We start from the raw sequence: 26,681 nt of genomic DNA on the forward strand, positions 1-26,681 counted from the left end.
ATTGTCTAGACAACAGATTACCTGATGTTTTGCCAGCAATTGTGGCTGGCATTTTCAAAGGAAAGGTTGTCTGCTATGTAGACCATAGGCAACTGAGCAGAGATTGACTGGGCTCCTCTCTTTACAATCAGGTGTGCTTACTTCTGTTTGGTCTTTAGCCTAGATCACGGGTTCAAACTTGATTGCACCATGTATCGTGAAGTATCGCAATGTTTTTTGCCTTTGCAGAGCCAGGGTGGGCATGGCTTGCACATGACGCATCCAGCTCGCAGGCCGCCAGTTTGACACTCCTGGCCTAGATGATTTCTAAATGGTGCAGATTGATGAGGAATGGTCTGTTCAGTTTTTAAGCTATGTTTAAATACATTTGCCTATATTTGGCTAATTCATTGGCTTACTCAAACAGCTGTTCTCTTTCTGTGATTGAAAAGTGAGCCTCAAAACTGTTCCATTAAATTCATATAATAAATGTGACCTGAAAGAATTTGTCCCCTTGCTTTTCCAAACCCCAAAGGGAGAGAAGGCTCAAACAGATCAGGTTTCTGTATTGTACTCAGGGGATATTTATGGCTGCACAGGTATCACACTTGAGAAACAGAGGCTGAAGACACCTATGAAGAAGGTGTATATTGGCCCTAAGTAAATGCAAAGCAAAAACAGGGGGAAGGGAAATAAGTCCATATGGCTGTTTTTGTACTCCAATATCCCATACTTTCCTTGTTATTTCTATAGTTCTTTTCAGAAAGATTTAAATGAAAAAGCCAGCATAAGTGGGCACCTTTGTGTTATCATAAATCCCTGAACGTAGTCTCAATTAATGTCCACAGTTGAGACCAAAACCTTTGTTGCTAAGAGATGGGCATTAAGTGAGTTACACCTGATTTTACGGCCTTTTTGCCACAGTTATTAAACAAAATTAGCTTCTCCATTGACTTGCCTTGTTGGAAGTCCTCTGAGAAGGTTGCATATGGTGTTCACATGACCTTGGGACACTGCAGTAATTGTACGTGTGAGAACCAGTCATATGCACTGTCTTCCATGGGCTGTTGTAACTTCAAACAGTCATTGAATGAATGGTCGTAAGTCAAGGACTACCTGTAAGGTTGTGATTGTTCAGGAGCATCCATAGCAATGTAGTCAACAACAGAAACATTTTCCCTCAAGACCTTCTGGTTATCAGCCACAGTCTGTAGATGAGGTAAACTGAAGCCATCCTACTTTTTTTTTTAATTTATGGATGGCAATTTTTGCATTGAAACTGGTTGTTTTATCTCTGTTTTGGTAATATTAAGATCTGTTGCTGTTTACATGATGTGTAACTTGTAGTGGCATCTCTTTCATTTACAACCTGAAATGGCATCAGAATTTTAGGATCAGCTCTTCCACTATGATTCTCTCATTTTATCAGTATACATTAATAAGGACTCTAATACCCTTTCATTTAACTTATAATCCCCCCAACTCCATTATATGCAAAGACAGATGTCTCAACCTTATGAATAATCAGATGTAAATTAATTACCTGAGGTGAAAATTTACCTTGCACTCCTCTGGCTCACTTAAAAGGAAAAGAATGCAAGCATGAAATTAATTTTATTTACCGTTAAAAGATAAACTGCAACATGAATTGCAGTAATGTAAAAATAAATTAATTTTAGCATATAGAAGTTAAATGTCAGCTCAGTTCCTTAGAAATACTTAACACTTTTTAAAAACATTGTGTTACTACTTCATATCAGAAACCCTTAAGCAATTTGAAAAAAAAGACTTAGGTTTTCTGTCAGTATAGCTCTTTGCTGATAGATGTAAAGTTCTTCTTTTTAGTTCTGTACAACTGAATTCATTGACATACTTCGGTCTTGAACGTGCTTGCTTTTGCAGTAATAGTAGGCACAAAAAATGTAATGCTGGATGAGACTCGGAGGCCCATTAATTGTTTTTAGTTCCCACAAAGGCCAGCCAGGGGCCCTCAAATGCAAGACATAAGCCTGTGAAATTCATTAGCCCAAAGCATAGCGATAGTCAGTAATTAGGATGGACTTAAATAGGATCAGATAAATTCATACCTCAGGTTGGAGGTTAGCGTGTCTTCAGATATTAGCTGCAGGGAAGCAATGGAGATTATATCTCCATATCCTCCTTGTGAACAGCCCAAAGGCATCTGGATGGCATCTGAGAGGAAGAAGATGCCAGACTAAGCTAAGCCCTAGCTTGATCCATCAATAGTGTTCTTATTTTTTTTATCAGAACTGGGTCCATGTAATCATATCCATATTAAGAAACACATTTTCTCTGGTCCTGGAGGTATCACTGTTGTTCAGTCTCTAGGTTGTGTCTGACTCTTCGTGATCCCATGGACCATAGCCAGTGGTGGGATTCAAATATGTGAACAACCGGTTTTCTGTGTGGATGCTGCTTCCAGAAGTCCATTCTGAGCCTGGGCAACAAAAAATTATTTACTAGTTCTGCCAAAGTGGTGTGAACCAGCTGAATCCCACTACTGACCATAGCACACCAGCCCCCAGCCCCGTCCTCCACTATCTTGAGTCTGCCCAAACTCATGCCCACTGTATCAATGGCACTATCTAACCATCTCATGCTCTGCCATCCCCTTCTCCTTTTGCCTTCAGTCTTTCCCAACAGCAGGGTCTCTTCCTGTCTTCTCAATTGGTCACCAAACTATTTGAGTTTCAGTTCAGTATCTGCCTTTCCAAAGAATCATTTCTTCTTCTGCTTGTTTTCAGCACACCGTGCATAACTTCATACTCTGTATATTCACCTTATTTCTGAGAATGTGAAATGTTTCCTCGTGGAAAAGTTGTTCCAGCCTGTGTAATGTTTTCTTTGGCCTTTCACGCATGTTAACTGTTCCCCTGTCTGTGTATATATGTATCTGTGTACATATGTTGACTAAATGTCAAAACTCTACTAATATTTACTCATATTCAGTAAATAATTATAATAAATCATATGTGAGTATTGCCCATAAAAGGTTTCCATGACAGGGTGTAACACATGCAAATAAATTGTCAGTGATAATTTAACAACTCATAATAATAGAAAACTTTCATCTGAATTTTAAAAAATGGATTTGCAGTCTGCTTCATAACAAATGAAGGGTTACATCTGTCCCAGATAAACAATATTCCTACACCTTGTAAAGTAGAAACTGTTGTCAGACATGTACAGCTACAAGCAAACTGAAGGTCAATAGGAGATTGTTTCCCTTATTACTCTTGCCCAGTGGGAGAAGACTTGTGGTTTGTAATATGGAATCTGCTTTTCAATGACATTTACTGTGCACAGTAAGGCTTCCCCTCTGTATGTTTTACCAAGCTTTTTTGCATTGTCATGTAATTTGTAATGGGAGGAAAACAAATGGAATAAGGATGAATGTGTGTGTGTGTGTGTGTGTGTGTGTGTGTGTGTGTGTGTGTGTAAATTTTTTGGATTGCTAACAAAGAATTAAAGGGAGACTGATATGGCCATTTCAAACTCATTTGTTCTCATCAGTCAGCCATACCCTTCTGAGATTTGAACCTGGGCCGATTTCTTTCTCGCTTTGTTAGCTGAGAGGCAAGGGAGATATGTGTTAAGTATTTGTTAAGTATTTTAGAATACCTTGCCAGGCCAATACAGGCCAAACCTTATTGCCTGTATCAGCCTAACCTAAGGCCATCCACAAGCTGTAGTCGCAACTGTGACAACTCATTATTTGTGTAAATTTTTTGGATTGCTAACAAAGAAAGGGAGACTGATATGGCCATTTCAAACTTGCCTCTCAGCTAACAAAGCGAGAAAGAGCCTGTGGCTTAGAGGTTAAAACAACTGCCTAATGTGAAATCGGCCCAGGTTCGAATCTCAGAAGGGTATGGCTGACTGATGAGAACAAATGAGTTTGAAATGGCCATATCAGTCTCCCTTTAATTCTTTGTTAGCAATCCAAAAAATTTACACAAATAATGAGTTGTCACAGTTGCGACTACAGCTTGTGGATGGCCTTAGGTTAGGCTGATACAGGCAAAAAGGTTTGGCCCGTGTGTGTGTGTGTGTGTGTGTGTGTGTGTGTGTATACACACACCATATATACTTTTCTTGCAAGTTTTCTGAATGACAAGCTAGGTGAGAACCAGCCCCTGAAATGCCACCCAAATATCAGATACAGATAAAATTATATTCTGGAAAGAAGAAATTGTCTGTCAGATTTGATCAGTGTCATGAAATAGTCTGTCATCCTAGTACTAGATGTTTTGTTCAGATACAAATGCAGCTGCCATTGCTGATGGCTCCCGAATGCAGATAAAGTAGATGAGGAAAAGAATATAAGGGAAGCAGTACTGATTTTTCACTCAGTTGTCTTAATGGTCTTCCGTCTTCCTCTTTTCTTTTCAGGAACAACGTGCTTGATTGCTTTACTATCCGATAAAGAGCTCACAGTGGCCAACGTTGGAGATTCAAGGGGGGTTTTGTGCGATAAGGATGGAAATGCTATTCCTTTGTCTCATGATCACAAACCTTATCAGCTGAAAGAAAGAAAGAGGATTAAAAGAGCTGGTAAGTTTCTAATATAGGATGTGCGGTTTGTTTCTTTGTTTTACATCATGGCAGAATGTTATATTTCTTCATTTTTCCCCCATTCTTTCATCATTTTATTTATTGCAATGTGATGGTAATGAATTGTCTGGAGAAGTGTGGCAAAATAAAAGATGAACACTATAGAAGAGGAGAGAAAAAGTATTAAACAAATTATTGTGAGCAAAGGTAGAAATAATGTCTACCCTTGTCTTTCCATCTTCCAAAGTCAAGCTGATGGATTTCCGTCAGCTGTAATTGTTCTGTCCTTACTACACGTTACTGTGTGTGCAGCTTGACATGCAGCTAAACCCACCTATCCTCCAATAAAACAGACCGTGTGCATAGATATGAATGCTTTATTAAAGGAAGAGGATGGGTGAAACTGGAAAAAAATAGAAATACATGTAATAAAAATCCAAATACAAAATAAGCAGTATTGCGTTATTGGGGGACATAACAATTAACAAATATAGATCAATCTCACCGGCGAAGCTGTGTGTATGGGATGTGGGTTTTGTCTTCAGATGACCATGTGCCACAGATCAGGCTGGATTCTTCCTGGTGCTTCTGCTTCTCTCCAAATACTAAAGGAAATGGAGTCTAGCTTCCCAGCACAGACTTGTTCTGGGAGTGAGGATTCATGGGTAAAGGGGTTGGGTTAGAATTCCTGGTGTCTTTATTATCTGCAGTTTCTGACCATAGCCTCATTCTCATGGTAACTCTAGTATCAATATTTAGCATTGCATCCTTAACGTGTCGTACAAAGTCATACAAATGCAATCAAAGGATCTGCATAGTAGACCTAAATAGAGGCAGCAGGATGTTAAAACACTGAAGACTTCACCTGGTGCATTGTAACTCAGTCTTCATGTCTGAATTGTTACATGGCCCAAAAAAGCAATACTAATTTCCACACACAGGAAGGAAGATGGGTTTATGGAAATATAAAAATACTAATGCAAACTGTCCAAGGTTCAGTAACCTTGGAATTCTGGCTAAATAGAAGGGATGACTGGAATTATTTAGGCTACAATATATTCTGCGCAGGTCCTATTGCATTTTAAAAATTCATGTTAAGTGCCATCTTCACAATATCTCCTAACCCAAATTGGCCATTTCCACAAGTGATGAACAACCTGGCTGGAAACAAGGTCATTGAATGATCCCAATTTATAGTATTGAAAGATAGGGGAGAAAGTACCTATTTCTCATTCTAAAATCATGTATATTTTAATGTGCTATTAGTTTAATGTTTTTTTGTTGAAAAATGTATATTTTCCTATTTGGAAAGGTGTTATGATTAAGTTAGAAAAATCCATCCATCCTTTGGTTGAGGCCACCCAAAATGGCACAAAATAATTCTTCATAGCACTTCATCAAGCAAAATGTTACAAAAATGAGATGTGAATAAAGCAGAAAAATCCAAAACTGTTCTACTTTTTTCAGCCACAGAGTTGGTCACCAGATGGAAATGCTAGATTGAATACATTAGCCAGTAGGGAATATTTCCAATTTTAAGTTGTACTGGACCTTGAAGTACATGTTATTTTTGGTTTTCTCCAAAGAGAAAATTACAATATTCTAGTGATGTTTTTTTAGACATGCAATCAGGACAGACGGTTTTCTATTCAGTTCTGAGGGTATATTGCAGCCATTTCACTGAGAGCTTGGTAGGCTCTAGAGCTGTAAAATGTCTGCTCCTTATATAAATTAAGTTTACTCAGGAAGAACTTTCATTTACTTTCAGCTTGAGCTCTTTTATAATATGCAGCCATGCCTAAATCATTTTTCAACAGCATCTTAACATACACAATATTTGTTTAATATGAGAATTTTTAAGAATACTTGAAATATGTGGGGTGTTTTCTAAATGTGATTGGTGAGGGTACATTTTAATCTTATAAAATTATTCTTATCCAATACTAGGAAACACTAAATTTTCTAGGTCAGTGGTTCTCAACCTTTATTCCACCACGGAGCCCGTTTAAATACCTCTTGTGGCCACAGACCATGGCCACAAACCACCAAAACTTTCAAGATTTAAATCATAATATTTCTTCAAGGCTACGCGGACCGCCTGTGATGACATTGCAGCCCCCCAAGGGTCTGCAGACCACAGGTTGAGACCCCATTGTTCTAAGTTATAAGATTTCAGAAGAACACTTTCCTAGGAATATCTGTTGGCCTCAAAGATTAGGGTAGTAGAGTTGATTCCATCAGCCATCCCTTTTCTGTAAAAATGATACAATGTATTTAAATATATTTTTGCAAACTGTAAAGTCTGAACAAGAAAGCATATACCTTTCCTCTTATACATGTCTGTATTTTTATGATCATTATTGAGAACAAATCATCCAGCCATCAGGCATTGTTCTTTACTCTGTGGCCTTAGGTATTGTGGCGTTTTACTAATGTAAAATAGCATAAATGAAGCTCAATAAAATATGTGTGGGTTTGGAAGATAGTTGAGAGCATAGGGATAATGAGAGCTTACATAGTTGTAAAAATAGAAGTGCAAATTATACCCAGTTTATTTTTATTTGTATTTATCCTTGGTTTTGTCCTTTTCCATTTCTATAAACATTCAAGGTAGCTTTCAACAGTTTTAGAATACAAAATAAAAAGGACAATAGAATCAGTGCAATTAAAATAAAAAGTAAAAAGTAAAAAATTAAAGTCAGTTTTCTTAAAGCAATTACCAGTTTAAAAAGGGTTTAATTGTAAATTGCTATGAGAATTCTTTTAATGGCAAGCAATGCAGACATATTTAAAATGAATAAATAATACACTAAATAAAAGTTTGGCAAAAGAAACAACCTTGTTCCATTTCCCTAATTTGTTCTTGCTTCAGTTTCCTTGTGTGTGGGGTGGTGTTGCTGTGAAGTTCTTGGGAAAACTGTTGAACCCAATTCTGAAAAGTCAGAATTGTAGAAGACTAATTTGCACTTTACAAATGAACATTAATTCCTTTCTGTTGCCATACACTAAAAGAGGTGAACCCTAACCCTTTACTCAGAGACAGTAAATCCTTCCACTTGAAAAAAAAATGTGTTTTAATCTATAGCAAAAGAGAAAAGGAAAAAAAAAGATTGACCAGTAATAAAAGACGATGCAACCACTCCCACCCCCCAGAAAATTAGCAACAGGCAGGACTGTAGGGGAGAAAGAGAAATAAAGGAATGAAAGGGTTTTTTTTAGAAAAACAATAAAGCCTTTTTTCACTGTAGAACAATGGAGATTCTATCAGTTCAGGCTTTTGCCCCTTCACTTCTTTTATCTCCCAATAAAAGCAGCAGGCAAGTGGAAATGGCCAGCTGAGCTGGAAGAAGCAAAAACTCTGCCAAAATATCTTTGTTTTCACATACTGGGCTAAGAAGGGGTTTTTTTCCCCTTTCTTTTTTCTTCTTCCTTATATAACATTATTTTAGGTAATATAAATCAGCAGACGGGACCAAAGTACAGGTAGTATCTATTACAGGTATAACGGTTGCTTAATGACCGAAGTTACGACCTACCTAAAAAGGGTAATTCATGACCCAGATATGAGATTCTGACAGTCAGCCTCTGTCAGCCTTCTGACAGTCAACCGGTTTTACTTCTGGTTATGCTTTCATCATAACTAGGAAAGGTCGCTCTATGAAGCAGTTGCTAAAATGAGGACAACCTGTGTGAGCATTAATAGACAATCTCAGAGGCTCCAATTGAGCTCCAAGGGCCAATTCAAAATTTGAACTGGATTGAAGTTTACGGGAATGTTCACACAAGATTGTGTTTTGTTTTGTTTTGTTTGTAATTAAGACAGAGTTGTAAAATGTTGTTGTTGTTGTTAGTTGCGAAGTCGTGTCCGACCCATCGCAACCCCATGGACAACGTTCCTCCAGGAGGTCCTTTTGGTACTGTCCATGGGGTTTTCATGGCAAAGATACTGGAGTGGGTTGCCATTTCCTTCTCCAGTGGATCACGTTTTGTCAGAACTCTCTCCTATGACCTGTGTCCGTCTTGGGAGGCCCTGCACGGCATAGCTCATAGCTTCATTGAATTACGCAAGCCCCTTCGCCAGGCAGTAATCCATGAAGGGGTGTAAAATGTACCAGGGGCATTTATTGTTCTCCTTTTGGTGTCTAAGAAAGGTGCTGGTTGGAGTGTTTCCGAGCTAGATGGAACTTACTTGAGTAACTGATGATGAAAATATTATTCCTAATAATCCTCTCACCCCAGGTACTGTTCTTACAGTATTTCAGTGGTACCCAGCCCAAGTACTGTGTCCCATTACTTTGAAATGTGGCTCTCCCTTGCCTGTTTCTTCTATTTCCCCCTATGAATCCAAAAGTGAAGGATAATTATTTTCACAAGAGCTTTTTTTCCTGAATCATTTCTGCTCCTGTTCAACCAGATGTTCTTGGTGAGAAAGATAGGTTTTTGCTTGTATGCGCTTTTCTTTTTTTCATGCCCTGGAGTGAGATTTTGACTTTTATAAGACTGGTCTGATATCCCAGTTCCATTATAAATCTTTGCAAATGAGTGTGTACCTCTTCTTGAATTATCCCAGAGGGATACACAGTGCATGATTAAAATGAGGGGGAGATTGCCTGAGCACAGGCAAGAAAATGTCCTTTATATTGCAAACAACAGAGATGAAGGTTGAATTTTCTTCCTGATCAGCAATTTGTCATATATATATGGATGAACTTGCCTACGGAAATCCATGTGTCTACCATTTCAGTAGCAACAGCAAGGATATTGATTTAAGCTTAACTCCTCGTGGCAACGTTTGGATATTTCCTGTACTTTTTACATCAGGTATAAGATTCAAAACATAAAAATATATCATGATAGAAAAGGATATGTTCTGAATATGTTTTTGTTTTTTCTAATAGTGCCATTTTCTTTTTAATCTGTATGCATGTAAGATCCAGAGACAAAATTAGTATAGGAAGGAACCCCTGCACTAGGGATTGTGAGCCAAATATAGTTCAATAGCCAGAGTGTTCTCCAAACTTCCTGAAAACAGATAAATCAGGATCCAGAGCTTTGGAAAGTGGAAGTCCCACAACAGAGCCCATCTTTTCAGCTAAATACTTGAGCACTGGATTGTAAGCTGGGTCACATAAGTACAAGTGAGTCCAATAACATCTCCCTTAGCATCTGTCAAGCTTTTTGTGTTAACTCATTTATTGTGTTCCATTTGTTAAAATTTAAAATCACAACATGTATGAGTTGTAAGAGATTTATAGAGTTTTTCAGGAGTGGGATCTAAGCTTTTGCTCAGTGTACAAATCCACTAAACCAGAGGTCCCCAACCTTTTGAGCACCAGGGACCGGTTCTGTGGAGAGAGGTTTTTCTGGTTTCATGTACTGCATGCATCTCACAGATGGGGCTTTACTTGTTTACCCGGACCGGTTTCAGGCATCCTGCAGCCCGATGCCAGTCCATGGACTGGGGGTTGGGGACCCCTGCACTAAACGATCCCAACTTAGTTTTAGTTTCAAAATTACCCCCCTTTCAAAACCCACCTGTGACAAAGTTCAATTTTAGAAGGAGGATTCCTTTGCAACACAAATGTGGGGGGAAAATCCTTATAATATTCACCTTGCATCTCCTTTAATTTCAACCTTTTCTTTACTTCAAGTAGAGAACAGGTTCCTCTTCCTGATTTTCTTTTTTTATATTTATAGGCACCAGCCTTAGGTAGTGAGGTTGAGCCAGTCATTAAACTTTTAGCCCAACCAAGACAATAATGGCAAGCCATTTATCAAAATGTTGCCTAGATAATAGCATGGATGTATCCATGTAGTCACACACACACACATAGAAACTGTTTCCATCTCTCAGTCTTCTCTTTTGTAACCTAAATCTGGTCAATTCCTTAACCATTCCTCATAGGGTATGTTCTCCAGATCCTTTATAATCCTAGTAGTTTTGAGATGCAGACAGCAGTTTCACCAGTTTATTGCATGGTAAAAGGGTCTTTTGTGACCATGGTATGCTCTCAAAATTTCAGATGTGTCTGCTGGTTCAAAACACCTAGTGATTTTGAAGTAGACTGGGGCATATAGATATGGTTTTCTGGCTATGTTTGCCTTAAGTTGTGGAATCCTTTCCCTATGTTGAAAAGGACAAGGTTCAACTGATGAGCAAAATTTCCTTCCTATGTCTTGGCAGCAGACATACTGGTACATTATAAGAAAGGATTTTCTTAAGAAAAAAAAACGGTGAAGTTACTTGGTTTTCCTAAGTGATTTAATAACCTAGTGTCATGGAAGCTTCTGAGAACAATTTCCCATAAACACAGTTTAATCATTTTTTCTCTCTCCTTCTCTCTTCCCAGGTGGCTTCATCAGTTTCAATGGTTCCTGGCGTGTTCAGGGGATCCTGGCCATGTCTCGTTCTCTTGGGGATTACCCGCTGAAAAATCTGAATGTTGTCATCCCTGATCCAGATATCTTGACCTTTGACCTGGACAAACTCCAGCCAGAGTTCATGATCTTAGCTTCTGATGGGCTCTGGGATGCTTTCAGTAATGAGGAAGCAGTGCGGTTCATCAAAGAACGTTTAGATGAGCCACATTTTGGAGCCAAGAGTATAGTGCTCCAGTCTTTTTATAGGGGATGCCCTGACAACATTACAGTCATGGTGGTTAAGTTCAAAAGCAGCAACAGAGTGGAAGACCAATAAAAAGAGAAAGAAAGGGGGGAAAAAGAGAGAAAGAAAGAAAAGTAATACCACACTCTGCCTCTCACTTGGCGAACTTCTTCATTTAACCTTTACACTTCAACACAGTAGACGTTTGTAGCAAGTATATTAGTGTTAAAGTTGTACATCCAAAAACAAGAGTAGAAAAACCACTCTTTTTGCTAAACACAGCAAAGTCAACAATTCAATTTATTTTATTTTATTTTTTAATGAAAAGTATCTCTTTTATTTTCTAGATCTCTAATGATCTCAGCTTAGAAAATCCTTCAGTTATAAAGGCCTGTGACTCCTGCTTCAGAGTCTGCAATTCCCTTAGTCTTCACACAACAGCTTAGGATTGCATTTGGATTTGGGCAGCTAAGATATGAGACTTGAGACTGGCATGGGATTGCCATCAATGTAACTATACATTCTGGCGTCATCTTCATATTGCTACACCTGCTTAGTTAAACTGCAGAAGGAATAAAGGCAGGTAGCTAACAGTTTGTAGTTGTTGACTCAAAACAAGGAGGTATCAATGGGTCCACAACTACTGTCCCTTCCCATTAGTATACATCCTGCTATATCATTAGCATTAAACAATTGAGCTTTTCCATTGCCATGTTTATAAGATTTGTGTGCATGCCGCTGAATGATCTTTGTTTCTTTTTAAAAATCTAGCCAGTAAATAGCTTTTGAGGTCCATGCTCATTGAAAAATGTCCTCTTTATTAATTCTTGTTTCTGGTTGGGCTGAATTAATTCTTGTTTCTAGTTTAGGATCATAACTCTGTGCAGTTCAGACATCAAAAACTGGTATAAAATGTATCTTTAGCTTAGAAGTTTCTGATATAAGACTTTAGCATTTCTAAACTTGGTATTTAGAGGATAAGGCTAGGATATTAATGAAGCCAGCAAACTGAAATAGGAATTTAGTGCCAAACTGGTGAAATAAACAGGTAGAGCTTTTTTTTCTTTTTTCATTAGCAGTGAAGCTTTGTTCCAAAACAGAAAAATTAGCAAGCAAGTTTTACAATTTAAATATTGAATGATGGAAATCATCAAAAGCCAGTCCTAGTAGTAAGTGTTGCCTGAATATACAGTAGCTGCAGTTTGAAATCTATGGAGTTTGGTACAAGCTGGCTGCTTAATTCCAGTGTGCCTATCATTTGCGTATCTCATGACTAACTTTCTGCAGATTGATAGCTCCAGATGTGTTGGGCTGCAGTTCTCATAATTCCAGTTCCAACATCTGGAAAGTGAAAGATTGAGAAGGCTTTGGGTAACAAATACACTTTGTTGTAATCAGTGATGGTATCTGACCTTGAGCTATTTGCTGTATCATTCAAAATGTAACTACTTTCTGTTGCTCAAATTATGAAGCATGACCAGGCATTCTGATTTATGATAGACCCAGTAGAATTTTTCTGCAAGCAGAAAAGGCATTAATAGATACTATCACTGAGGAACTCAAATAGCATTATTTCCAAAAGAAAACAAAATTAGACTTGTTAGTATGTGGAATACTGGTCATGCCTACAGGCTGTAATTTAGAATCAAAACTATAGAAACATGACTCAAAATACCCCATTAGATTGCTGCAAAGATGTTCTAATTAAGGTGCTCCAATTAATTGGACATTGCCAGGATTAATAATTTGTGAAGTGCTATTTAATCATCTTATTTCATTCTCCGTTGGTACATAGAGGATCTCCTGAACAATTAACTCAGAGCCAATAGGGAAGGTAGCTTAGACCATCCCTGAAGTGGTTGGGTAACTTGAAATCCATATAGTGGATTAACACAGGGGTGGGCAGCTATGGCCCTTTTACAACCTGTAAAGCATGGTTGGCTAAAGAATTCTGAGAGTTGAAGTCCATAGGTCATAATGAGGCCATAATTGTCCACCCCTGGATTAAGATATACCAAGTGTGCATTAGTTGCTATTGGTGTCTTTATTTCTTGCCTTTGTTATGTCTTCTCAGATGCATTAGATTCTCAAAATATTGCTAGGTTTGCTAGTTTTGATTGAATGATTACATGCCATCAAGTTGATACTGACTCTTGCAGACTACATAGATAGAGTTCCTCCATGATGATCTGTCCCTAACCTGGTCCTTCAGCAATTCCACCAGTGCACTCATTTGTCCTGTTGACCTCTTCTTCTTTTTTTCCTTCCCCCATCCCAGGATTAAAACTTTTTCCAGAGAGCTCGGTCTTTGTGTAATGTCTAAAATGGGATGGATTTCCTAGTTTTAGCTTCAGATTATTTGCGTGATGAAAGAAAAAGAAAAATATGCTTCCCCGATCTTTATTTCGTTGCATGCTTGAATAAAAATGAAGGGGCATCTTCAAGTCAAAGGCCTATTTAAAAAAAATCAAAAATAAAATTATGAACTAATGCACCAGAGTCATTAACTATGGTTATACTACAAAATGGAAATATTAAACCAAAAAGTGAAATGGCTTTCTTTTTATTTTTTTTATCTTTCTAAACCTCTGTAAGGGACGCGGTGGCTCAGTGGGTTAGGACGCTGAACTTGTCGATCGGAAGGTCGGCAGTTTGGCGGGTCGAATCCCGAGTGCCGCGTAGCAGAGTGAGCGCCTGTTACTCATCCAAGATTCTGCCAACCTAGCAGTTCGAAAGCACATAAAAATGCAAGTAGACAAATAGGGACCACTACGGTGGGAAGGTAACAGCGTTCCGTGCTAGTCATGCCGGCCACATGACCATGGAGACGTCCTCGGACAAGCGCTGGCTCTTCGGCTTTGAAACGGAGATGAGCACCGGCCCCTAGAGTCGGAAACGACTAGCACGCATATGCGGGGGAACCTTTACCTTTACCTTTAAACCTCTGTAGTACTTAAATTTTGAGGTATGTGGAATAAGAATTACAAATTAAAAAATAATCTTGTTTTACCTGGTAGTAGGAGATGCAAGTCCAAACTCTTACGTGGCTGTAGCTAGGAACAGTTAATTTAGGCAAGTATTAGCTGCAGCTCTTTTGAGGGCCATAACAAAATAGTTTCTCCCACCTCTTTACCATTATAACTGAGCTCTAGGGCCCTAGATGAGATTATTGAAAACCTATTGTATTTTTTACTCCCTTTGTCGATTAAGTCCTGACTTTCCATCAGGACTTTTGAAGAGTAACCGAACAATCCGCTGCACTAGTTTTAAACTACTACCAATAGCATCTCTTTGTGATTTGTTTTTAATTTCTTGAAGGAATATCAAGGTCAGCTATCCTGAAGTTTCTGTTCTATATGCTAAGGCACATGAAGCAATTTTGCACTAGAGGCAACTTCAAAAATAAAACCAGAACTACTCTGAATCATTAAAATGTAAAAATCAATTACTTAGAAACATCTGGAAAGTTCTTTTCTGATGCATTTGTGCATATGAGTTGTCATTATTTATGAATTGATTTGTAAATGAGATTAACTCAACTAAAACTAAAAATCTTTTAGAAATGAATAGCTATTCTCAATACCTATTTATATTATTTATCTGCACACCCGTCCTTCACTATTGAAAACTATCAACAAATGTTGACTCTTTATAAGATACATAACTTTTGTGATAGGTACTAATATTTTATATGTGTTAAATTAAAGTAGGACTAGAAGAATTGGGGGACATTGCCATAACTAGACATCTTGGAAATATGTACATCAGAACAGTGTCAAGCAAGAGTTAAAAGAGTATTAATCACTGATCTGCAAAACCTACTTGGGAATAAAACCCTTAATTCAGTAGATCTAACCTTTAGGAGATATTCCTAGGATTGCACTGCTTAACATATTAATATCAGTATACTGACAGCACACTAATATCAGTATTAGAAAGAGGAATGACTGAAACGTACTTCCTATTCCAGTGTTGTTTCTTGTTCAGAACATTGAAGCATATGAGACTTCAGAAAGTTTTCCAATTTTTTTATAGCCCAGAATAAATGGTTTAATTGTGTTATGGAAATGCAGCATTATCTATGAAAAATAATCATAGTAAAAACACAGGTAAATGGAACCAGGAAATGTATTCATTTGCAGTCTGTTGAAAGCTGTTTTTAATGTCTGAGGAAGAGAAAATTCATCGTTAACAGGAAAATAGCTGTAAACAATTACAGAGTACAGATTATATTCAGTCAAATGTTTAAAAAGGCCACATTTGGCTAGTCACCTAGTCAGTGAAGGGCAAAAATATGCACGCTGTGCAAATGGCTATTCAGAATTAGTGGAATCATTCAAATAGTTACAGTATAGACATTTGCAGTCTTCACTTGGAGAAAAAGCTCCTGCTTAACAAGAAAACAGGCTGAGATAATAGAAGAGCTTGACCTGAAATGTGGTATTTCTGTTGAAACAAAATGGTCATACCCATATCATATAGACAATATTTCAAATCTCTGCATTTTTACAAACTCAGAATATTCGATCAGGCATAGTAAAAACAAGAAATATGCTTAATGCTATTGATTTGCATTCAGAGATACCTTGCACAAGTGAAAAAGTTCATCAACAAATTCCTTAACTTTCCCATGGGTGCCATGGCATAATGTCAAAGATTATCTTGATCTGCAGGAATGTTTTTGAAAAAAGAGTAGGAACAGGGAAGGAGGAGGAGGAGGAACCAGGAAGCTGCCACTGCCCAGTTCTGCAGACTCTTCACTGAATTTGACCTGTTGAATACCATCAGTCAATTAAATGATTATTTAGTCCGAAGAACTGGTCACTGTCAATGTAACTCCCAGAATCTTTGATCACTGGCCAAATTGATTGGTGGAGCTGAGATTTGTACCTCACCAATATCAAAAGAGTTACATGTTCCTCTCTGAAGGACACTATACAGCAAATATAGGCTATTTAGTGGCCTTCTACTCCTATGTTTTGGGTTCCAACTCTCATTATGGCATACAGCAAGGAATCATAGGAGTTACAGTCCAGAACAGCTGATGTGTACTATGTTGCTTACTTCTATAATAACATAGCAGTCAATCAGTATTATAATTTATTGAAATTTATCTTGGTTCTAAATTTATTTTAAAGCAGTGCACACTAAATTATTTCTACCCTAATTTGTGACCAGTTCTTAATTAGGAAAAAAACCTCTTGCTTTAGATTTATGGTTGCATAGAGCCTAATAAAATGCAATAGTCACATGGTTTTTATTACTATTAAAAATGTAAGAGCACCTATGCGGAAATTAATAAAAACTCTAGGATTACTGATATACTGTAACTTTGCTTTCATTTTGTCCTTAGGCAGTGGGAAATGTCAATTTGCAGTTCATGGGAAGGAAAAAGCAAAACCTTTACTTGTAAAAGTGGTAAATTAAAACAATAGATTTATGCAGTATTTTCAAATGTCATACAGGAAATATATTATTTGGGCAATTTGTGATTTAGGAAAAGGTTTGTCATTGTTCATATTTTAGTCCGTGCTAACAAAGATGCATATTTTTGTAGAGAATATAATATATAACATGCATACTATTCTCTGAACAAAAGCTTCCCTATATTGTAGGAATGAACTAACAATATTTATTGTGAATTCAAAAGCTTCTAAGCCACACTGGTTAGTAACAGCAACACTGCAAGCAGCGGAGACAAACTAATTGTAGATTTATGGCACAACTATATTTTCAGTTTAATTGATCTCCAAAGGCGCAATCCAGTCTGTCATAAGAATTTTGGATCCATGGGAAATGATTCAGCACAGGGCACACAAAACCTCCTTGTGATTTCTTACCTTCATTTCCAGGCACCTAAAGCTATTTACACAGAATCCAATTAAGACAGTTAAACAAGCATGAATTCTTCTCCCTCACACCTTCCTCCTTTCTCTGCTTCAGCTAATAAAGGAATAGGAATGTGGTGGTGATTTATTACTGCTTGGGCCAGTACATCCTTGGCTAACCGATTTTTCTAAGAGTAACGGCAGTTGGCTTAATCTTGAGGCTGTTCAGATGTACAGCAAGTTCCTTCCCAGTTAGGAATAAGAAAGTGTTTGTTCCATTGGCTGGCCTGGTCTCTCAAACTGGCAGGACTTGATCTTCTTTTTCAGCCCTAACTGAAGACATCTGCCTTGAGAATATGCATCCCTTACTGGCTCTCTCTCTTTTTCAGTGGTCTTCCCTGGACTCCATCCAGGAACACTTTAGGAGCCTTGCCCCAAACTCTTCTGGAACCAGCATGCATGCCTTCAGCAATTCAAACTGCCTAAAATCCACTTTGGTTTCCAATCATCATCTTTTCTTCTTCCCGCAAATCTTCTCAACTTACACTATGTTGCTTCTTTTCCATATCAGCCCACCCTGCCTAGGAAAGTTTTTGCCTATATGAAGTTTATTCTCTGCTCTTCTCCCAAACTGCATTATCATAGATGAATAGTTTCCTTGTCTGCAAGCTCAGGTGACACAGGGTAGTGGACTGTGCTTAGTTGCTATATATTGTCATTCAGTCCAAAATGAAGTATTTGTAGATCACCCTGTTAGACACATATTCCTAAATTTCAGATCTCGGGGGTTTACTCCTAAGTAAGGAATATAAGATTGCAGTAAGTGAGTCATGCATAATGTTAATCTCTCCTATTAAAGGCAATGGTGTGAAAATTGAACATTAAAGTATTCAGGTTAGTGCATTTATAAGCGTAGAATAGAAATATGTTCATGTTGGCTGAAGAACCATTCTACTGTAGTCTCATGCCAAGCTAGACTGTCATTATTAAGGGTGTATTTCTTTTGTCTTCCTTGATGATGGTACACGGATGCACATACCAAAGTATCTATGTACATTCTGGTTGGCTACATGTTATCCTAATAGAATCTAAGACAAAAATACATGGTTCTGCAGCTACCTCTGTGAAGCAGCTTATTCTAGATTGTAGTTTAGCAAAAGCTAGCCAAGAACTCATGATCCTGCAGCATTTTTTGAACATCAATCTTGATTTTGTTGATATTTGCCATTTATGTCAAATCCCAGGGATCAGAAGTTCAGTTCAGCTCTGAAGAGGGCTGAATAGGATGTTCCCGAGGTCACCTCAGTTCAGAGGAAGCCATCCTACTCTTTTGTGTGGTCCTGGCTTGAGTTCAAGTACATTAAAAGTTGGCTCGGCTTTAGAAGATAATACTCCCATGACCTCTGCAGTTTCCCACTCACGCTGGAGGCTAAGGAGTCAAAAAAAAATGTTACAGGCTGTTGAAGTTTAGAGAGTATAGGAAGCAGGGATGGAGGGGATTAGAAACTACCTCTTAACTTAGCCAATGTTTTTAAGCTTACAAAAAGATGCTGGGAGAGCAGTTCTTCTACAGAACAGTAGTTTGTAGTTTCTTGCAGTAAACAAGCTTAGATCTTGACAGGTCTTGTTCTATCAAGCCAAGACCAAATATGTTTGGAGAAAAAGGTACCCATAACCTTTAAGGCTATCTTAAAAGATTTTAAAAAAAGAAATAGGAAAAAACCCTTTAAAATTACTTGCAAAAGTTGAGGCACTTCTGGCTAAATTGTATATTTCAGTGAATCCTTAATTACATTGAGGCTGACAAAAAGCTTTCCATGATACAAAGTTAAGCACACCATCTTTTTTTTACCAAATTTGAACAGATACTATTATTTATATGCAATTAGTATAGATTCAGTAACAAAACAATGAATATGGCAGGGACTAAAGTTTGATCTCTTTTCCATTCTTCTTTGCAGAAGCCTTCTAGAACAGAAGACGTTTTAGGTTTTCTTATATGCACTATTTGTATCAGATCTCCCCAGAAATGTTCAATAATGTTCAAGCCTCAGAACGGCGAAAGCCATTCCAAAACCTCGTTTCTTTTTTTTTTTTTTTTGCATCCTTGTGACCATTTAATTTTCCCAGCTACCAATAAATTTGTGTGTAATAACTTGTTAGAAAGACTATTGACTATAATTGTTCAAAAGCAAGTTTAGCTCTTGCCGGGTTTCCATGTAGCACTGGTATTCCATATTATCCAGTTATTTCCATAGGAATAAATTAAATCTTAAACACAAAGCGTAAGTTTTATCCTGATTTCCAAGGGGAATTCTGGCTTTTCTCCACAATCAGGACAATTAATAGTTCAGGCTTAAACTAAATTTTTTGCTCTGGTATTTTTTAAAAAAACCCAATACTGTTATCACTTTAATTGTTGCCCCTGCGGTTACAGCCACAGTGCAAATTCATTTACTGGGGCACTAAGATATTGGAAAAATTCTGGTAATCCAGAGGAAAGTGAGTGGGACAGATGATACTGTTTTTCAAACTGGGCAACTTCTAGCTGTCTGGACTTCAGATCTCAGCATTTCCCAGAAAACACAGCCATTGCTGGATCAAAATCTAGAAGCACATCTAGAAGTTCCCAGGACTGGGAAATGTTTTCCTATCCTATCCACATAGTCTATTCCTTTTGCAATGCAGTCCAAGAGAAATAGTTGCCCATAGTTTAGCAAAGTTGAGCCAATGTTTCTTACCCCTTCTTAAGGCCAGATGTGAACAACCATTCTGGGGAATGAACACCTTTGGCTGTTCAGCTGATATTGGACTCCCAGTTCTTGTAAACCTCAGCCAGATGATGAGAGCCACTAACAGATGCTGTACTATTGTGGAGATTGAGAAAGCAAGGCTCGCCAACTATAGGAGTGAGTACTCTGCATTGCAATTCATTCCTCACCATTGGTTGTATTGCTACATAGATCGGAATTGGGGTTCAGAAGCATTTGGAAGGCAGAAGCTCAGCCCTTTAATATCTGGAGGAAGAGAAGGAAACCTAGTAGAGGTAGCCCTTGGCTTACAACCAGAATTGAGACTAAACTGTCTGTTCTAAGAAAGATGATTGTTAAATGGATTGCACCAAATTTTACAAACTTTTTTTGCTGTGGTTGTAAAACAAATCACAGCAGTTGTTAAATGAATCAAGTGGACGTTAAGCAAATCCTGCTTCCCTGATTAACTTTTCTCGTCGGAAGACAGCTGGGAAGGTCACAAAGGGCGATCATGTGATCCCAGGATGTTGCAACCTTTATAAATACATGCCGGTTGCTAAATGCCCAAATTTTGTTAATGAAATCATGGAGATGCGGTGTGCAAGGACTGACCATAAGTCACTTTCTTTGTGCTCACTAAATGAATTGTTGTAAGTCGAGGACTACCTGTCCCCACCAATACCAATGTGCCTGCAGATAACTAGGTGCCTGTCCAGGCTTTCAGTCCATCTGAATTTGTTTTAAATTTAAAATGGATAAATGAGAGGATGGGCTGTCAATGAGCTTATTTAGTGATACGTGGTTTGTAGCTCAGTTCTGTATTTGAAGATATGCCTCTTTCCCTCAGAAAAGTAAAAAGTAACTTGAAGTAGTGAAGAGCATCCTACAGATGTCTAGCAGGAGAAAGTGTACCGTTGTTTGTGATTGCCTGTATCTATTTCAGTACTCATTTCTGAATACACAGCACCATCATGTTTTCAGAATTGCAGTGTCTGTTTGCTCAAAACAGTTGTTGTCTTCCAATAAAGTGGTCTTTATCATTTTTTTTACCCATTTCTGAACTGTGAAAGACAGCAAGGCTATTGAATGCAAATCTAAGAAACTTTTGGCCTTTTAATCATGGAGGTGAATTTGGGAAAACTTCAAGATGCCTTCTGTTTAGATCAGTTTCAAGGATCAACTTTTTAAAATATGTGTACACAGCAAAGGGTGTGCAACGCATAGAACATGCACCAATGTTCTATGCAAGACATCACCTATGAAGCCAATGCTTGGTGCACATATGCTGTATTATGTTACATTTGCAACAACATATATACTAGGAATTCAGAATTTTATTTTAAAGTTTAGTGGAAATCTCCCAAGTGTTCACTAAAACCCTAATTTAAAATAATAATTTCAACCTACCCAAATCCAATGTTTTGGTCATAACGAAGAATAAAAAGAGGGGCTTTTGAAACCTCAAAAATTCTTGATATTTGTAGGTTTCTTTTGTACGTATTCTACATCTTGTCTCTAAGAGACAATTTGAAACATGATCAGATGAAATGTAAATACGTTAACATTCGCTGTTAGTGTAACCTAAAAGTGACAGTACACAGTCACTTCTAGATGTAGGCAGTTATGGTATCTTCAATGTGTGCGTTAGACAACATAGGTTTTCCTTTTTTTAGATGTGTGAAGAATATATGTTCCATGCAATTGAGATTCTGTCTTAATGTCTACAGGAAGTGTAAACTACTGAGGAAAAAAAGGAAAAAAAATAAAAGCCTTGGCTGTATGGTTAAAATAAAAAATAAAGACTTCAAACGAAGCATATTTAAATAAACAAGTCTAATTTTAATTGTGTGTGTTAGCCTCATTTTAAACCAGCTGACTTTCCAAGAAGCATGTTCTGTCTTTCATATGAATAACATGAAAAATTTACTTCTTTCTTGTATAGGTAGTTTTCGACTTACAACACTTCATTTAGCGACCATTCAAAGTTACAGCGGCACTGAAAAAAAGTGACTTATGACCATTTTTCACACTTATGACCATTGCAGCATTCCCATGGTCAGGTGAAGAAGTTCAGATGCTTGGCAACTGGCCCAGTGTCCCTGGGTCTAAATGATTAGTTTTTGGGACCTTCTGACAAGCAAAGTCAATGGGGAAGCCAGATTCACTTAACAACCATGTTACTAAAAAAACTGCATTGTTTCACTTAACAACTGTGGCAAGAAAAGTCATAAAATAAAGCAAAATTTACAACTGTCTCAGCAACATAAATTTTGGGCTCAATTGTGGTCATAAGTCAAGGACTGCCTGTGTTATGTGTCTAGCTGAAGAACAGGATGAAAAAGAGACATTTCCTTCTTGTGCAGGCAAAATTCGATTATTCTGTCGATTTTGGAAGTGAAATGGAGCCATAGAAAGCCTGGTTAATTATGGTTTATATCTCACCAACCTATCTGCATTTTAATACAAGTTGCAGGCAAGCTTTGAGCACCTGCCATTTTGGGGTACACAAAAGCAAACTTAATAATGAAGTTTAAAAGGTCTGATTCGTTCAGCTCCCAAATGGTTAGGCCAGGATAACATAGACCAAGTCAGGTTTCAGAATGACATTGCAAACCTTGGTTAAACAGCAGCAATAAAGGGAAGTATAAGATGACTCAGTGCTTGTGTTCATTAATCAAGCTTTTTGGATTAGTGTATTATGTGAACACAGCTTTACAGAATGCTGAAGTATATAATTTCTAGCAATAACCGCCTGTAGGGAAATAAGGTAGAATTTGGAGAGAGCAAATTATTTATTTCTTTGAAGCTTCCAAGAGCTGGGAGTCTGCTAGAACAAAGAAAAGGAAGAAATGTATTTTTAAGTCTCCTCTTCCTCCATCATACTATCCTCATTACATACATTTATATCATTATTCACATTTATCTTCCACCTGTATATTCAAACTTTCAAACCAACTTAGAGAAATAAACCAAAAGGCAAACTATAAATCACAATACAATCAAAACATCTGAAATAAGTGTAATTAAAAGCTTGATGAAGTTAAATGTAAAAGGATCTCAACTAGAGTAAATGAATGCAGTGTTGAGAACCCACATGTTCTATTTCATATTCTATAGATACTAGATTCCCACTTTTCCATTCCATTTTGGTAAAATCAGATGTATGCTCATAAATCACATGTAACTACAGTAGCTTTCAAGTAAAAGTATTACTTACTACATCACAATGCCCATTCTTGTTGTAATAGTCAGTTTAATATTGTGGTTAAGGCACCAGGATAGAACTCAAAAGACCATGAGTTCTGGCCTACCTTAAGCAGAAAGCCAATTGGGTGACTTTAAGCCAGTCACACTCTCTCAGCCCTAGAAAGAAGGCAATGGCAAACCACTTTGGAAATCCTATCAAAAAAACTGTCACCAGGAGTCAACACTGATCGGAAGGCACAAAACAAATAATGGTATTAATATGGTATTAATATAGCAAGCTGATTTCCCTCAAAATGCAGAAACATTGACTTAAATATTAGTAAAGCAATTTGATTCATTTTCCCCACCTTCAGGACCATGGGGTATAATTAAATTTCTCTCTGAATGATTTTTGTTGACACAGGAAGATGAGCTTTCAATGATAATGGTTTCCAATTCTATTTCCTACTTACACTTAAATATACCATGTTTTGCATCAAATGTCATAACATCATAGAGTATAAACAGATAAATGTTATTTGTCAAATATACACGTCCACCCTTATCACAGGAAGTTGCAATAATAGGAAAGTAGAAATAGCAGAATAAGCAGATTTCCGAGTGCTGTGTGGAAAAGGCCCAATGCTTGTTATACAATAACGTTAAGATCCATAAAACCTAAATTTACTGGCTGTGGGTTCTGGATGATGGAAAACAGTTCAAATTCCCATCACCTGGGGGCAATATTCCTTTGTACGGTTAGACTAGTATAGGAGGTGAAAATAAGTCATGAATAAAAGAAGTGATAGAACTATTCCTTGCACCAAGAAAAATTGGCAAGTAAATGGAATGATCTCTATGGAGTCCCTGGTGTTCTCTGAGTTTGGTTGTTTTGATTGTTTACTTGCAGACATTTCGTCTTCAACACTGAAGACATTACCTAGTTGGGTAATGAAATGTCTACAACAAAACATCCAAGTTCAGAGAGCACCAAGGACTTCACAGTTCAGTCCTAAACTACAAATATTCTCTTTTGGAATAGTCTCCATTTGCCATCAGTCAATGAGTAGAAACATGAGAAATTCTTGTTATGTAACAAAAGAAGTTGTGTAAATTTCTTTTATGGGAATAATATTGATTATCTTCTAATCTAACTAAGCTTTCTCTAGCTTTTTTTCCTAGAAAACTATGTTCTACTTATTTAATGAATAATTCATATGTCATTTATGTTCAGCACTTTCAAAGAGAGGAGATCAGGAATCATTTCAAAAGTAAACTGAACAATTCTGGGGGGCACCAAGGTAGACAAAATCTGAAAATCAAAGACTGACAATACCACTTTTACTATAAAGTTATAGTAACAGAATCTTGCAAGTCTGAATGCACTTTCTTTATCTTTGTGAGAACTAGGGAAGGTCATATATGAAATGCTTTTTTAAATTACATTTCAAGCCCAGACTTAGATTTCTTTCATGTGGCTGTTATGCCTTGGTTGCAGTTCCTCCTCCTGTTCCTGGTGGGTGCAAGAATTCTGGGAGGTGAAGTCCACATGTCTTAAAGTTGCCATAGTTGCCCATGCCTGCCCAAGATTACAATAGTTTTTTATCAGTTACAATATTTCTCTATCCAAGTGCTAATCAGCTTGCCTCTGCTGAACTTTTCAAGAGCAGCCAGAGTTGGCTAAGTACTGTTGTGACAATTTTGCAATGACAATAACTCCCCCAAAAGCTCATTTCGCTCAGTACGGTTTTGGGGTTGACTTTGCACCCTAATGTATGCATTCTGGGGTAAAAAATTGAAATCATTTAAAATACATTCAAAGATCAATTCCAAGAAGATTTTGTCATTAATATCACTGAAATTTAAAAGTTGTTGTGACTATGGAGAATTTTATTTGGAGTTGTGAAATAGGAAGATGTTTTATGGCCGCTAGAGGTCACTCTAGGTCAATAAAACACTAGTTTTATTTTAAAGAAATCAGTAATACAGTGATAAACACTGTTAAATTCATGGCAATATTTCAGATTATTGCAAATAGTTGAATAGTAATGTTTACTTATGAATTCCTCAGAAGCAAATGGCCAATGTTTTTATCCTGATTTTCTCTGGATCCTATTTTCTTACTTCTCAATGACCCAGTCTCAGCTAGAAGAGTTGAAGTAGTGGTTGACATTCCAGCTCCTTAACATCTGTCCCAGATGAGTTGAGTCTACAAGAACAAGAATCCCTACTGGAAAAAATGATTTGAGGCATTGGGGATGGGTTATTGTCAGCTGTTTCTCTTTTCAGTCTCTCACAGACACAGGCATGCAATTTTATGTTCTATTTACTAAGCAATCCCAGAGTCTTTGCCTCTGTCTCTTTAAGAAAGAATAGTTGATTGCATCCCACTTTTTTCACTTCTAAGTCCAAAAATATGGCTACACCATGGAAGAGACTCTCTCTTTCTCTCTGTGTGTGTGATACATACATACATACATACATACATACATACATACATACATATATGCACACTGTATATATATATATATATATATATATATATATATATATATATATATATATATATATATATATATATATATATATATATATATATATATATATATATATATATATATATATATATATATATATGTTTTCGTAGATTCTCGCGGGTGTCTGTATGTGTAGATCTAGAGTCTCGGGTTTCTTCCCGCGTTCCTTTCATCTTCAGAAAGTTGTGGCGACGTTTCGACGAAATCCCATCCGTCATCATCAGGCCGGAGTGTTCCTCCTGCTGCTTCCAGGAGCAATGCGTGGTCTGGCTGTTCCTTTCCTTCCAACTGCCGGTGGGGCTGTGTTCTGATTGGGTGGAGGCGTGGCTGCTTTCTGATTGGGTGGGGGTGTCCTCCGACTGGGTGGAGGCGTGGTTGTCTTCTGATTGAGTGGAGGCGTGGCTGTCTTCTGATTGGGTGGATGCGTGGTTGTCTTCTGATTGGTTGGAGGCATGGCTGTCTTCTGATTGGGAGGGGTGTGTTCTGAATGGGTGGGGTTTTTTGTTGTGTTGTAATATCCTGAGTGTTGTGATTTGGTGTCCTGAGGAGTGGGCTGTGTAGTGGCCTCCAGAGCTTTGGTTTGGTCCTCGAACTCGGAGCCAAACCAAAGCTCTGGAGGCCACTACACAGCCCACTCCTCAGGACACCAAATCACAACACTCAGGATATTACAACACAACAAAAAACCCCACCCATTCAGAACACACCCCTCCCAATCAGAAGACAGCCATGCCTCCAACCAATCAGAAGACAACCACGCATCCACCCAATCAGAAGACAGCCACGCCTCCACTCAATCAGAAGACAACCACGCCTCCACCCAGTCGGAGGACACCCCCACCCAATCAGAAAGCAGCCACGCCTCCACCCAATCAGAACACAGCCCCACCGGCAGTTGGAAGGAAAGGAACAGCCAGACCACGCATTGCTCCTGGAAGCAGCAGGAGGAACACTCCGGCCTGATGATGACGGATGGGATTTCGTCGAAACGTCGCCACAACTTTCTGAAGATGAAAGGAACGCGGGAAGAAACCCGAGACTCTAGATCTACATATATATATATATATATATATACACACGCTAACAGGTTAATCAACAGCAAAGTTAAACTTCAAAACCCTCTGTTAATCTGTTATTGTAATTAATTCATAAAAAGTCTACAATGGCTTCTTATCTATCACAGATCACCCCAATAATCTCCAATCCATCCACGATCAAG

At 37.8% G+C, this 26,681-nt stretch overlaps 1 protein-coding gene across 1 annotated transcript in view; it reads left to right on the top strand.

The window, feature by feature from the left end:
• Nucleotides 1–21,582, top strand: part of PPM1L (protein phosphatase, Mg2+/Mn2+ dependent 1L) — a 191,677-nt gene extending 170,095 nt beyond the window's left edge. The window contains exons 4-6 of the mRNA XM_081329334.1: nt 4,393–4,554; nt 10,905–11,668; nt 19,739–21,582. Of these exons, the coding sequence (XP_081185460.1) occupies nt 4,393–4,554; nt 10,905–11,251 (509 nt within the window). The 3' untranslated portion in view covers nt 11,252–11,668; nt 19,739–21,582. The remainder of the gene's footprint in view (nt 1–4,392; nt 4,555–10,904; nt 11,669–19,738) is intronic.
• Nucleotides 21,583–26,681: the final 5,099 nt, after the last annotated feature.

This window comes from Vipera berus (genome assembly GCF_964194415.1).
Source record: "Vipera berus genome assembly, chromosome: 5".
NCBI lineage: Eukaryota > Metazoa > Chordata > Lepidosauria > Squamata > Viperidae > Vipera > Vipera berus.